Source organism: Micropterus salmoides, unplaced genomic scaffold, assembly GCF_014851395.1.
Source record: "Micropterus salmoides isolate LMB-PRFRI ecotype aquatic unplaced genomic scaffold, ASM1485139v1 Ms_hic_scaffold_20, whole genome shotgun sequence".
NCBI classification, from domain to species: domain Eukaryota; kingdom Metazoa; phylum Chordata; class Actinopteri; order Centrarchiformes; family Centrarchidae; genus Micropterus; species Micropterus salmoides.
Window position 1 is genome coordinate 3,038,737 of NW_024041151.1, and position 13,812 is coordinate 3,052,548.

At 39.0% G+C, this 13,812-nt stretch overlaps 1 protein-coding gene across 1 annotated transcript in view; it reads left to right on the plus strand.

The window, feature by feature from the left end:
* Window positions 1–559: 559 nt before the first annotated feature.
* Window positions 560–13,812, plus strand: part of LOC119914966 (NACHT, LRR and PYD domains-containing protein 12-like) — a 54,870-nt gene continuing 41,617 nt past the window's right edge. The window contains exons 1-3 of the mRNA XM_038734511.1: window positions 560–698; window positions 7,384–7,533; window positions 13,065–13,214. Coding sequence (XP_038590439.1) covers window positions 7,403–7,533; window positions 13,065–13,214 — 281 coding nt within the window. The 5' untranslated portion in view covers window positions 560–698; window positions 7,384–7,402. The remainder of the gene's footprint in view (window positions 699–7,383; window positions 7,534–13,064; window positions 13,215–13,812) is intronic.

The window sequence follows — 13,812 nt, forward strand, 5'->3', positions numbered from 1 at the left end:
GATATTGGTTGCCTTGTATATTTTGCTCTGTTTACCAAAACTTCTTTCTTGACTTAAAATACATTGATATTTACTTGTTGTGCATGTGTATGTGAATGTGTCTTAACATAACATGAGAATGTCAGTAATTATGACAATAGAAGCATGAGAAAAACATCTCCATACTGTGATGTATTATATGTTATGGGAGCAGCCCCCCCCCCCCTCCAATATTAAACAAAAGAATGTAATTACATTTAAAGGGCTTTATTGGCATGAAGGTTTCAAGAACAGTGTTTCCAAAGCATCAATACACACAGTTTACAGTAAGTTAAAAATGGACATGTTATTAGTTATAAAACAAAATACAAAGTGAATGGACAGAAGAAAAATTAAGAAAAAGAAAAATGCATATCATCAGTTGATGAAACAAACAAAACAGGTGCTAATGATCATACATTCAATATGTAGGTGGAAACAGGATGATTGAGGTAAACAGCCTAACTCAGTTTACAAGGTAAGAGTGTGTGTGTGTGTGTGCACGCGCGCGCGCACGCGCAGAGAAGTCACATGATTTCCAGTAACTGAGAGAGAGAGAGGGGGGAGGAGCAACAGTGATCTGGGGCGAGTTCAATTTCAAAACGTTTTGCTACGTTTTGTCTGTGCTGAACTCGTAAAAACAGGTAAAAAGAAGGAGGAAAAGTGAAGGCTGAGGCAGGGTGAGTGTTAATCCAACATTTTTATTATGTTACTCTCAAAGTCTCTGAGTCAGTTTTCTCCCTGTGGACTGTAGAGGAAAGAAGCGTTAAAGTGAACTCAACACAGTTTTAATGCGGACAGAATGAAACGGAATCTCGTTAGAGTGACAGAAGCTGCAGGAATGTAGCCAGACGAGGCTGATGCCATCGTACCGTTACCTGCTGAGTGAAAGCAGCATATACTTATCATTAACTGTAACAGCATTGTTGGTATACTGAATTGCATCTATTACTCGTTAACTAAACTAATGTTAATCGACTAATGCAGGATAGGCCTACAGAAGTAGAAGTTGCAGTTCCTACAGTAGGCTACATAACCGAAGTTTGATAATGGTTGGACGATAAGTGTGCTTGAGATGATGTGGACCACTTTTTGTGTCCTCACTGTTAATAATATTCTGTAATGAATGAGTGTTGGTGATAGAAATACACATGGGCCTATGCTCATTGTTATTACTGCTACTGAGCCCCAGCTTTCCATTATTGTTAATAATAGTTGCAACTTACACTCTTAAATGTGCATTGAAAATTGCCAGCTGGTAAAAGCTTTGCTCCAGGTATCAGATTCATGTAACATCCAGGCTTCATGTAGCTCCTAAATAGCGGACTTAGGGGGCTTTCACACCTACCTCGTTTGGTCCGAACCAAAAATACAGGTGTGAAACCTCTGGTGTGAAAGCATTTTTTTTTTGATGGTTCGGACTTCCAGACTATTTACAGGAAGTTCGGCGTTTGCCGTATTAACCGGAAACAAACAAATGCACAGAGAAATGAGTACAAAATTATAAATCTCCCGTGACAGATCATCTTTTCAAACAGAAATTATAGAAGCACACTGCCACCCATCCCTTTAGTCTCTCCTCAAACGGAGGAGCAGAAGGATCGCTTGCTGTCTTCTCCTCCTGTCCTGTCGGCGACGTTATAATGTTCGCACAACGAGGACGTTTAATTGCGTCTAGCCTTCAGTATAGTTGGTGCTGCAGGTAGTAATGGAATAATAATAACAATATAGTGGTGGCAAATATGCACATGTTTTTCTTCATTTATTCTTGTCAAAGATACCTGCTGAACTGTTACTGAAACGTCAACGTCAAGTATCATAGGCTGGATGATAGGACAGGACGCAAGTGAGTCCTGTAAAGTCCTTTAGTGCAGTCGCAGAATTGCAGTCTGAAACCAAAACTAAACTAAACGAATGTATCAAAACATGAACTTTGGTTCGGTCCTTGGTGCGGACTTTCAGGTGTGAAAGCCCCCTTAGATGGTGAGCAACACTAAACTTTAGAATATCAGTCTAGATTCCCCATAGGTGTCATTTACACAGGACGCTGGGGATATGTCGCCACCACTTCCTGAAAGCATTTGTTAAAAATGTTCTGAAAAATAGCTTGCGACAAGAATTGTGTTGTAATAACAAATGCAAGTGCTATGAGAGTATTTTGGCACAATAAGAAAACATGCAATGCCATGTAAATATAGAAAAAACAGACCTGCATTGTCCCCAAAAAATTACCTAAGCTAAAAAAACAAAACTATTTACTGATTACTGCATTAAATTCAATTATATTTTTATATTCTTAATTGTCACCTGCCACCTGCATTTTGTGTTCACCTTTATATAAATAAATTAGTGCAGAAAATGTCTCCAGAATGCAGGTAATTAAGTGTTTAATGCTCTTAATCTGAAATATCTTCTAGTCTTGTTCTTGTGACCCCAATATTCTGGATTGTCACATCTCATATTGTGTGTTTTGTCACAACTCTAATCTGAGCCGTTAAATGTCCCCACCCTTGCCCACCTGTGACTGTCATTGGCTGTTAAAGTCTTTGCAGTGTTGATGACACATAGCCTAAGCAGTCCTTCAGAATGCTCTCTATTACATGTACATGCATACTGTATTGTAACACTCATTAGCTGAAAAAAATTCACCGCATGGAGGTCCCCTCTTTGGTAGGTAGATACTGCTCAAGGATCCAAGTGCCCTCTTGGCAATTTCTTGAAGACAATGTTCTCGTTTTATTTTCACAGACTCCATCATTGGCCTATGGTAACCCCTCCTAGTCTCTTATCATTGGCTCACGGTAACTCTGCCCATCCTCTTATTTTGTATGTGACAGCATGTGGGAGATAACTGGTGAGGGGTTGGGGGCCGTTGCTTCTGGTACAACCAGATTATTATATAGTCTGTAGTTCCAAACTCTTGTCTCCGGCTGATAAAAATAGGTTCCCGTTTTCGAAAACAAACTCTGTCTGATAAACCCAGACCGTTTTTAACAACCAGAGTCTGGGGTTATAGATAACTCAAGTTTAAGACTAGGCTACAGCTTTGGAGTGATAATGATGGCAAGTTTGTAAGACAAAGCACTAGCAAAGATTTTACAAAGTTTAATTTTGGAACTCTCTCTTATTTTGCTGCATGCTGTTGAAGGTAATTTAAAAAGCTGTTTAATTTTAACTCACTGTTATACTATTTTACTGTAATTATTTCAATTTATTCTTTAGTTCTTTAATGATAAGTTTGTCACACAAAGCTTTAGCAAAGATTTTACAAAGTTTAATTTTGGAGCTCACTCTTATTTTGCTGCATGCTGTTGAAGGTAATTTAAAAAGCTGTTTAATTTTAACTCACCATCATTATTTCAATTTATTCTTTACTTGTTTAATAATAAAGACTGACTTGATTCCAAATCAATGAAGAAACCTCCTACTGATCCTTTGCTGGCCTCGGAGATTCCTCCTTTATTTATAACTCACTGCTATACTTTTTTAATGATAAATTTATTGCCATAAACACCTACTAATTAATTCATTCAAGTTCATGTTTTATTACTTAATAAAGTCTTTAAATCAATGAAAAACCTCCTCCAATTATCAGTCAAAAACACACAACGGAAGGATGTACGCACCCCTCTTATCAGTTACATACGCATATTTACGGTTGGGGTGGATCAGTTACATACACATATCCGGTGTGGGGGCAGGACCGGAAGTAGCTGTCAAAATTAGTTTGATGGAATGTCATGTATATTTCTCTCTTGCTGTCAATGGTAATGAGTAAAGATTAGTACCGTGTTACGTCCCGAGGTGTCTAGGGATATAGGGACATAAACATAAACCAGATGTTGTTGGATTGGAAGGATATTTATTTGAAATAATGCAAGTGGAGCACAAACAGAGGATGGGCCAATGGGTGCTGTGGAAATCAACAAACAATTATAACAAAAGGAGATCCTCAAAAGGAGGATTACTGCTTACAGAGATACTAACAAAACAAGAATAAACCAAAAGCTCACTAGCCTACTGCATTTGAAAAACCCAAAACGCACAGCACCCCTGAACCTGGTGTAAACTAACATAAAACAACTATGGTGTGTGCAAGAAAGGTGTCACTGATAGCTAAGCTTAGCCCTGGCCCACTCTCTTACCTTCACACAGTGAAACACACAATGTCAAGACACAAAGTCTAACACGGGTTACAAAACACTACTATAATCTCTAAGACAGGCGTTCCCGAGGCAAGCAACTCAGGTCAGATTGCTGCCCCGAATGGCAGACCCAGCAGGCTTTTAAGCAGGTGGTGGTCGTCACGGTCTCCATCTGATTGGCCCGTAGCATGCCGCACCAATCGAGGGCATGGTAACTGGAAACCCAGGAAGTAGGCGGGACCTTCTCTCCTTGTGCAGCCAATCCTCCGCGTGGGCTTGCACAGCCTGCTCAGCATAACAGATAGTCCACTTGAAAGCACAGGCAAATACAGGTGGGGGCGGTGGCAGCCGTAACAACCGTTAATACTTGTGGCTGGCCCACTGGACTCTACTACATCTAAATTTTTCTGTACAATTGTACATAGTTTACTATTGAATACTTTATCACTGTATTTGTGTTTGTATTATACAGTCTTGTATTAGGCTACTACTGAAGTTGTGCAGTATGCATTTATTCATGTTTAAATTATTTTACACCTTCCTGTCAGAGCTGTTAAAGAAAGCTTTGTAAAAGTATATGAAAAGCAGAGATATTCTGTATTCTATAAATCCCACTTAGGAAGTTATAGCATATTTTAATGTGAAATGACAACACGCTTCTTTCTGAAAAAAAAGCATTCTTTTTATATATACACAGGTGCTGGTCATATAATTAGAATATCATCAAAAAGTTGATTTATGTAACGAGCGTGGATTAATTTAACCTCAAGCTGATAAAAATATTAGTGTAACGGTGCAGTGGGAGTTTACCTGAGTTTCCAGCATGTTGTAGATGTCTCTCTGTCTGTAGGCGCTCTCACACTGCCTTTTTTCTGGGAGTATTGAGCCAAAATGTCTGGAGAAAAGCCACAGCCTGCATGCAGGTGTTGCGTTTATTGCAGGATTTCTGTATGACAGCGGTTGTGTTTTGGATTATACTCGCTCATGACTTCAAGCGAGCACGCGTACGAGCACACACGTGGTTGCAATGTTAAAACCGCGCCGCAAGTGGCCGCTGAAAACTACATAATGCCCCTTAATTGAAGAAATCAAGTTGTGAGTTGGAGATATCTTGTGTCCGAATAGTAACTAAAAATAGTTATTAGTACCTATAATGGAATAATTACTAGTAACCTTAAAATTAAAGGTCCAGTGTGTAATATTTCTGAGGATCTATTGACAGAAATGCAATATAAGATCCATAACTATGTTTTCAGTGGTTTATAAAGACCTTATATAATAAACCATTATGTTTTTATTACCTTAGAATGAGACATTTATATGTACATAACTGCGAGCACCCCCTTCCATGGACGTTGCCACGTTGCATCGTCATATTTCTACAGTAGCTGAAACCAGACAAACAGCGATATAGAACGCGTTTCATCACAACATTCTTCTTGTTCTACTACTACTAGAATTCAGGCAGTGGTGGATGAGAATATAAGCCATAATAATACCATGTGTTAGTATGTAGCTCAGTTGATAAGGTGCAGCGTTCATAATCAAAGGATAGTTGTTGTTTTTTTGTTCTCTGTGCAACAAATGGATTCTGCAGCGAATGTTTCTGAGATCACGGCATGTGCTGCACTATTTTTGTTTTGGTGTTTGATCCTCAAACTATGGACGCTTTTTCATTTCCCCAGTATCTCCAGGCAGAGCACATTCAGGGGAATCACGTTTTCTGACCGCTCTTTCACGGATATGTCAAGCAGACTCTTTTAGTGTTGTAAAAGCTCAGTTCAACTTCAAATAGAAGATTGCCATAAACAAGCTTTCTTGCACTTTTATTTTGTAGGCAAAACCACTAAAGAGGAAGTGATTATGTGAGTAACTGTTGCTGTCATGACTGAGATCTATTTTTAAGCAAAGCTATCAAAGTATTTATTTATTTATATTTTTTGCTGCTATCCAAACACCATAATCTGGCAGTGGGCCAGATATTATTGTTTCCGGGCGGTTTTGTGTTTCCCTTGTCAATGTTTGTATAAACTTTATTTAAGGTTTATAATGGACTGTGGTGCAGAGACAGTGACAGTGTTTCACACTTTTACATTTTCCATGTCACATCTGTCAGTGGTAAATTCGCAAAATGGTTTTACTTAATAATTAAGTAAATATAATTTCTTAATAAATCTACCTAAAGAAACCTCATTTCTTGACTGGCCACTCTCTGCTGCCTCAGAAGAGACACCTTTTGTGCTGTGTCAGACACCGTAGCTGTCTTACCCTCTTTGAAAGATTAGGGGGCAGTGGTAGGCTGGATAGAATGTTGCAATTCACAGCCCTCACCACTAGATGCCACTAGATGTTACACACTGAACCTTTAAGTATTAGTTTCTAATAAGTTGTTACTAGTAAAACGGGTGCAATCGATATTGACTAGCAGCTATGTACAGCGTGCTAACCTCGACTACCCAGCTGTATTCCAATGTTAACATAGCTATTTTACCTTCGGGGAAAGTTGAGATTCTGGGTGTCCTGTCCTCCCCTTTAGGGGTAAATGACAGAGGAAGGATTTTCTGTAATGATGTAATTCTTGTGACTCGTGTGTTTAAAATATATATTTATATTTTAGTTTTTTTATCTGTTTGAATACTAATCACATTTTTGCTTTGTTTGTATTGTAATATTTTGTACAAGATGTTGATTTTATAAATGTATATACACACGACAAATGTCATAGAAAAAATGGCATGTACTGGTCACATGACATACACAGTGTATATTTAGCACACCTGTGAGTGTTTTTGTAATTTCACTGTGTGAGCCTGAAGAAGCAATGGGCGAAACGCATTGCTCACATTAAATGCAGTAAAGTCATATCAGTGTGCGGTAACTTGTTTTTGATTTTTATCATATCATCTTAGTTCTAATAGTGACGTAGTTAAAATCGCCTTAATATCGGCGCATGAAAAACCAATTACTGATCATCCCTTCAATCGTCAATTGCCGATCCAATCGGCACAAGCCGAAGTAATACCCCACTTTCGTATTTGCCAAATCTTTTGTGACTGCGGACAATCTACTTCCTGTTTACTCCGGCAAGCGGATGCCCAGTGTACGTGAAGCTGCTAAAACACTGGTGTGGATGGAGGCCGTAGTGTGGATGTAGCATCAGATTTGTTTCCTGGTTCTTGTGTTCTGAGCTCACAGTCAGTGTCACTGTTTCACCTCTCAGACTGACTGAAGTCCAGAAGATGAGTGTTTGTGTGGAGGAAGAGGAGGACAGAGCAGAGTCTGCAGCATCCAGCTGTCTGTCTATGAAGAGTGACCGGTCCAAAGAGCATCCTATATTCTTCAGTAATGAACCTGGACCCTCAGACACAAAGTAAGAGACTGTTTTTTACAGTAAACTGACCTGATGGAAGATGATGCATTGAGGATGAAGACAAAATGTTCTGCTAAAAGATTTATATTCCTGATACTGAACTATTAGTGCAGATACTGTATTCCTTGAAATTCAGCAAAATGTGATCACCGCGTTTGATCAGTGTTTGAAAATGATCTTAAGAGGTGGATGCATTATTCGGCAGAACAGATAATGTCCCATAGGACAGCAAAATCCAAGATGAGATCTCATAGTTGTTTCCTTCTTTTCTCCCAGACACAATGAGCTGCTTTTAATACCAAGGTGAGACCAAAGGCCTTTTCTCCCACTTCTCAAATTCATCTCAGGAGAAACAACCATATAAAATCTCATCTATGTCTGACTCTGTTCAAAACAAGAGATCTCTGACTGATCTTAAATAAGTCTAATTTAAGTCTCCTGAACATTGGACCATGAGATCAGAGAAAGAGCTCAAAGAAAACTCAGATATGTCTCCTGGGATCTCATGATTCTGAGTCTGTTTTCTCATATTGGCCTCAGGAGCAAAAACTCATCTCTGTCTTACTCTGATCAAAGGATGAGATCTACAGTATCTTAAATAAGTGTCATTTCAGTCTCCAGAATGTGGATCAGAAAAAAAGCTCCAAGATATTTCTCAGTTTTGTCTTAGTGAACTCCGGTTAGTGGTTATTTTACTCAAGTACTTTACTTACGTCAAATGTTGAGGTTGAGTATTTTCTTTTTATGGGGGTTTGTACTTTTACTTCCCTTAATTTCAAATCCTTATTGTATTTATTGTTAATTATCTGTTACAAGTTAATGAGAAAGATAAAATTAATTTTGACATTGAAAATAATGGACTTTCAAATGTCATGTTTTCCAATTGGTTAAGGTCACAGCCAGCATAACTGGAACACCCAATACTTTGACCTGATGTTCAGAGATTAATTCATTAATGACGAATGCACCCAAGAACTGAGATACAACAAGTATCTGTCATACAGAATAAGCACTTTTACTTTTGATACTTAAGTACATTCACTATGGAATACTTTTATACCTTTTACTTGAGTAGACTTTTAAGGACTTTAATTGTGGATATGGTATTTCTCCTCTTTTTACTATAGGAAACTTGTACTCTATTTAAAGACAATCAGTCCTTCACTGTTACTTTTAGCTGGATGGTGCAGCGGCAGTGTTGTTGCCCTTTGAACAGCAGGAGTGGGGTTCAAATCCAGCTCAGGGCCTCCAGCACGGTTCTCCAAGCAGACAGTGATGTGATACAAACATCTCCCCAGAGCTCCCAACTACCTTTTAGGAGCAATAAGCAAGACATTGATGAACTCAAAAAGAGGCAATGATTATTATCCTGGTGTAATCTCAATTCAGTATCCATTTGTCTTATCCAAGTCTCAAAACCTCAATCTCTCTTCATCTCATCCTTTTCTCCTAAGGGGTTTTAGGATCAACAATTCAGATTGGAGTGATCTCAAGAAGATATATTATTGAGATCTTAGTTTTTCTCAGGAGTTAAAGAAAATACTATTCTGAGCAAAAGATTTTTCCTCTGGGGTAGGCTATCTGCCGAAATTTGCATCCAAGTCTTTTTTCAGCATAAATGAGTGTCACCTCCCACGAGGTGCATACAATTCTCGGCAAGCATGCAGAATTCGGCACAACACCGCCCACACTAAGCCATGGTTTTGCTCGAAGTTTCTGCCTCTTAAAAGGGAGTTTTTCCTTGCCTCTGTCGCCTAGTGCTAGCTCATGGTGGGAATTGTTGGTTCTCTGTAAATAATATTCAGTTCAGTTTTATTTATATTGCGCCAAATCACAACAACAGTTATCTCATAAAGCTTTTCATAGAAGAGCAGGTCTAGACTGTCCTCTGTGATGTTATTTACAGAAACCCAACAATTCCCACCAAGAGCAGCACTAGGAGAAAGAGGCAAGGAACAACTTCCTTTTAAAGGGGACCTATTATACTGCATTTCCAGCCCTATATTGTAGTTCTGTGACTCAGCATCTGTCTGAAACAAGCTGTTTCTTTAAGACCCAGCCCCACATTTCTACTGGCAACATGCCTTCAATTCTTAAATTAACAAGTGATGCATCAACAGCCAGAAGCTGTGCACCCCTAGTGTAGACTAATCTTCATTAATATTTAACAGCTAATTTTCTTAAAGGGGCTATATGTAGTTTTTTCATTGCCTTATTATCAATTGGCTCATAACTCACTTAGAAATGAAGCACATGCCTGTTTTTTCTGTTGCTTGCATCAGCGCCAATTCTGGTGTAAATGTGTGGACACCAGGTCGGATTCAGCTCTGTGCGCGCTCCAGAGCCTTACATCTAACGACATGCAGTCAACTAACACCATAAAACACCCGGCTCATAGCAAAACACAGATGCCACGTTCGGATAGTAAACAACAATAAAGGTTTATGTGCTGAAGCCCATCAGACCAAACATTCAGATGATGTCTAGTAAAAACACAGAGAAAGTCATGTTAGCTCGCCAGCTAAGTTGTATGGCTGTCCACATTACTTCACCAGCTAATGCGACCCATATTACTATCCTGTGTACCACCGGTATTATTATGTTAAGTGTTGATTTAGCCTGCAAGAAATTATGATGACGGTGAAAAACAATTTGAAGCAATTTGTTTACCAGCCTACAGTGATGCAACCAGGAGCCGCCAGCTAACGCTACAGTAGCTCGGACCTGCCGCTGTTTGCTTCGTAACGTTCAATTTAGATTTATTGTGGTGTTACTGATACTCAGGTACACAGCTTCTCCACCTCTCAGTCGTTGTAACTAATGTGACCCACATAATATACAATACTGCAACAAAACGGCGACAACAACACAGAAGAAGAGCCATCCACTGACTTACAGTAAAGTTACTTACTGCGGTCAAACTGTCATAAAGTCTCGTTATATTTAGTCCAGCTCACTAACCATTTCGTTGTCATCCAATACATGTACATTAGCTGTGCTGACATTGCTGAGCCTCCGGTGAAAGATAACGTTACACAGATAGTAAAGATAGTTAGCCTACTGAAAAGCAGCAGGCGAGCTAACAGTGGAGCACGTCGGCTAAATGCAGTAAATGTACCGTTATCATATAACGAGCGTGGATTAATTCAACCTCAAGCTGATAAAAATATTAGTGTAACGGTGCAGTGGGAGTTTACCTGAGTTTCCAGCATGTTGTAGATGTCTCTCTGTCTGTAGGCGCTCTCACACTGCCTTTTTGCTGGGAGTATTGAGCCAAAATGTCTGGAGAAAAGCCACAGCCTGCATGCAGGTGTTGCGTTTATTGCAGGATTTCTGTATGAAAGCGGTTGTGTTTTGGATTATACTCGCTCATGACTTCAAGCGAGCACGCGTACGAGCACACACGTGGTTGCAATCTTAAAACCGCGACGCTAGTGGCCGCTGAAAACTACATAATGGCCCTTAATTGAAGAAATCAAGTTGTGAGTTGGAGATATCTTGTGTCCGAATAGTAACTAAAAATAGTTATTAGTACCTATAATGGAATAATTACTAGTAACCTTAAAATTAAAGGTCCAGTGTGTAATATTTCTGAAGATCTATTGACAGAAATGCAATATAAGATCCATAACTATGTTTTCAGTGGTTTATAAAGACCTTATATAATAAACCATTATGTTTTTATTACCTTAGAATGAGACATTTATATGTACATAACTGCGAGCACCCCCTTCCATGGACGTTGCCACGTTGCATCGTCATATTTCTACAGTAGCTGAAACCAGACAAACAGCGATATAGAACGCGTTTCGTCACAACATTCTTCTTGTTCTACTACTACTAGAATTCAGGCAGTGGTGGATGAGAATATAAGCCATAATAATACCATGTGTTAGTATGTAGCTCAGTTGATAAGGTGCAGCGTTCATAATCAAAGGATAGTTGTTGTTTTTTTTGTTCTCTGTGCAACAAATGGATTCTGCATCCCAACCTACAGACGCTTTTTCATTTCCCCAGTATCTCCAGGCAGAGCACATTCAGGGGAATCACGTTTTCTGACCGCTCTTTCACGGATATGTCAAGCAGACTCTTTTAGTGTTGTAAAAGCTCAGTTCAACTTCAAATAGAAGATTGCCATAAACAAGCTTTCTTGCACTTTTATTTTGTAGGCAAAACCACTAAAGAGGAAGTGATTATGTGAGTAACTGTTGCTGTCATGACTGAGATCTATTTTTAAGCAAAGCTATCAAAGTATTTATTTATTTATATTTTTTGCTGCTATCCAAACACCATAATCTGGCAGTGGGCCAGATATTATTGTTTCCGGGCGGTTTTGGCGAGGATCCATAATCACAGAGAGAATTGTGTTTCCCTTGTCAATGTTTGTATAAACTTTATTTAAGGTTTATAATGGACTGTGGTGCAGAGACAGTGACAGTGTTTCACACTTTTACATTTTCCATGTCACATCTGTCAGTGGTAAAGTCGCAAAAGTAAATATAATTTCTTAATAAATCTACCTAAAGAAACCTCATTTCTTGACTGGCCACTCTCTGCTGCCTCAGAAGAGACACCTTTTGTGCTGTGAAAGATTAGGGGGCAGTGGTAGGCTGGATAGAATGTTGCAATTCACAACCCTCACCACTAGATGCCACTAGATGTTACACACTGAACCTTTAAGTATTAGTTTCTAATAAGTTGTTACTAGTAAAACGGGTGCAATCGATATTGACTAGCAGCTATGTACAGCGTGCTAACCTCGACTACCCAGCTGTATTCCAATGTTAACATAGCTATTTTACCTTCGGGGAAAGTTGAGATTCTGGGTGTCCTGTCCTCCCCTTTAGGGGTAAATGACAGAGGAAGGATTTTCTGTAATGATGTAATTCTTGTGACTCGTGTGTTTAAAATATATATTTATATTTTAGTTTTTTTATCTGTTTGAATACTAATCACATTTTTGCTTTGTTTGTATTGTAATATTTTGTACAAGATGTTGATTTTATAAATGGATATACACACGACAAATGTCATAGAAAAAATGGCATGTACTGGTCACATGACATACACAGTGTATATTTAGCACACCTGTGAGTGTTTTTGTAATTTCACTGTGTGAGCCTGAAGAAGCAATGGGCGAAACGCATTGCTCACATTAAATGCAGTAAAGTCATATCAGTGTGCGGTAACTTGTTTTTGATTTTTATCATATCATCTTAGTTCTAATAGTGACGTAGTTAAAATCGCCTTAATATCGGCGCATGAAAAACCAATTACTGATCATCCCTTCAATCGTCAATTGCCGATCCAATCGGCACAAGCCGAAGTAATACCCCACTTTCGTATTTGCCAAATCTTTTGTGACTGCGGACAATCTACTTCCTGTTTACTCCGGCAAGCGGATGCCCAGTGTACGTGAAGCTGCTAAAACACTGGTGTGGATGGAGGCCGTAGTGTGGATGTAGCATCAGATTTGTTTCCTGGTTCTTGTGTTCTGAGCTCACAGTCAGTGTCACTGTTTCACCTCTCAGACTGACTGAAGTCCAGAAGATGAGTGTTTGTGTGGAGGAAGAGGAGGACAGAGCAGAGTCTGCAGCATCCAGCTGTCTGTCTATGAAGAGTGACCGGTCCAAAGAGCATCCTATATTCTTCAGTAATGAACCTGGACCCTCAGACACAAAGTAAGAGACTGTTTTTACTGTAAACTGACCTGATGGAAGATGATGCATTGAGGATGAAGACAAAATGTTCTGCTAAAAGATTTATATTCCTGATGCAGAACTATTAGTGCAGATACTGTTGCAAACATTCCACCTCTGTTGACTCATCAGTACATCAGTCCAAATTGGGGTTCTGTGTCTGTCAGACAGTCTGAAGAGGAAACTACCACATCAGCAGAGCAATCATGTAATGCACAGCATTATTGGGCAGGTAGACTTGAATGAATTCTTATTAAATTATTACATTATTCTCATAATATTATGACTTTTCTCTCGACGTGTCAGAGAAGACATGTGGGAGAGTTTCTGAATGTGCAGAAAGTTTTGAACATGAGCAGAAAACCTGCTGAAAAACAGGAGCTATTAAAGTCCAGGAGTTTCTAACTGATTTAAAATTAATTAATTTATCATTGAGGTGAAAAGGTGCCACATGCACATTTAAACAGGTTACTTACCCCAACAAAGGCACAAAGAGGAGGGAAGCTGCAGGAAGTGTTGAGTTTGTATTAATAAAAAACTCCAGGCAGATCACTAAATGTCTAAATGTAAAAGACAATCA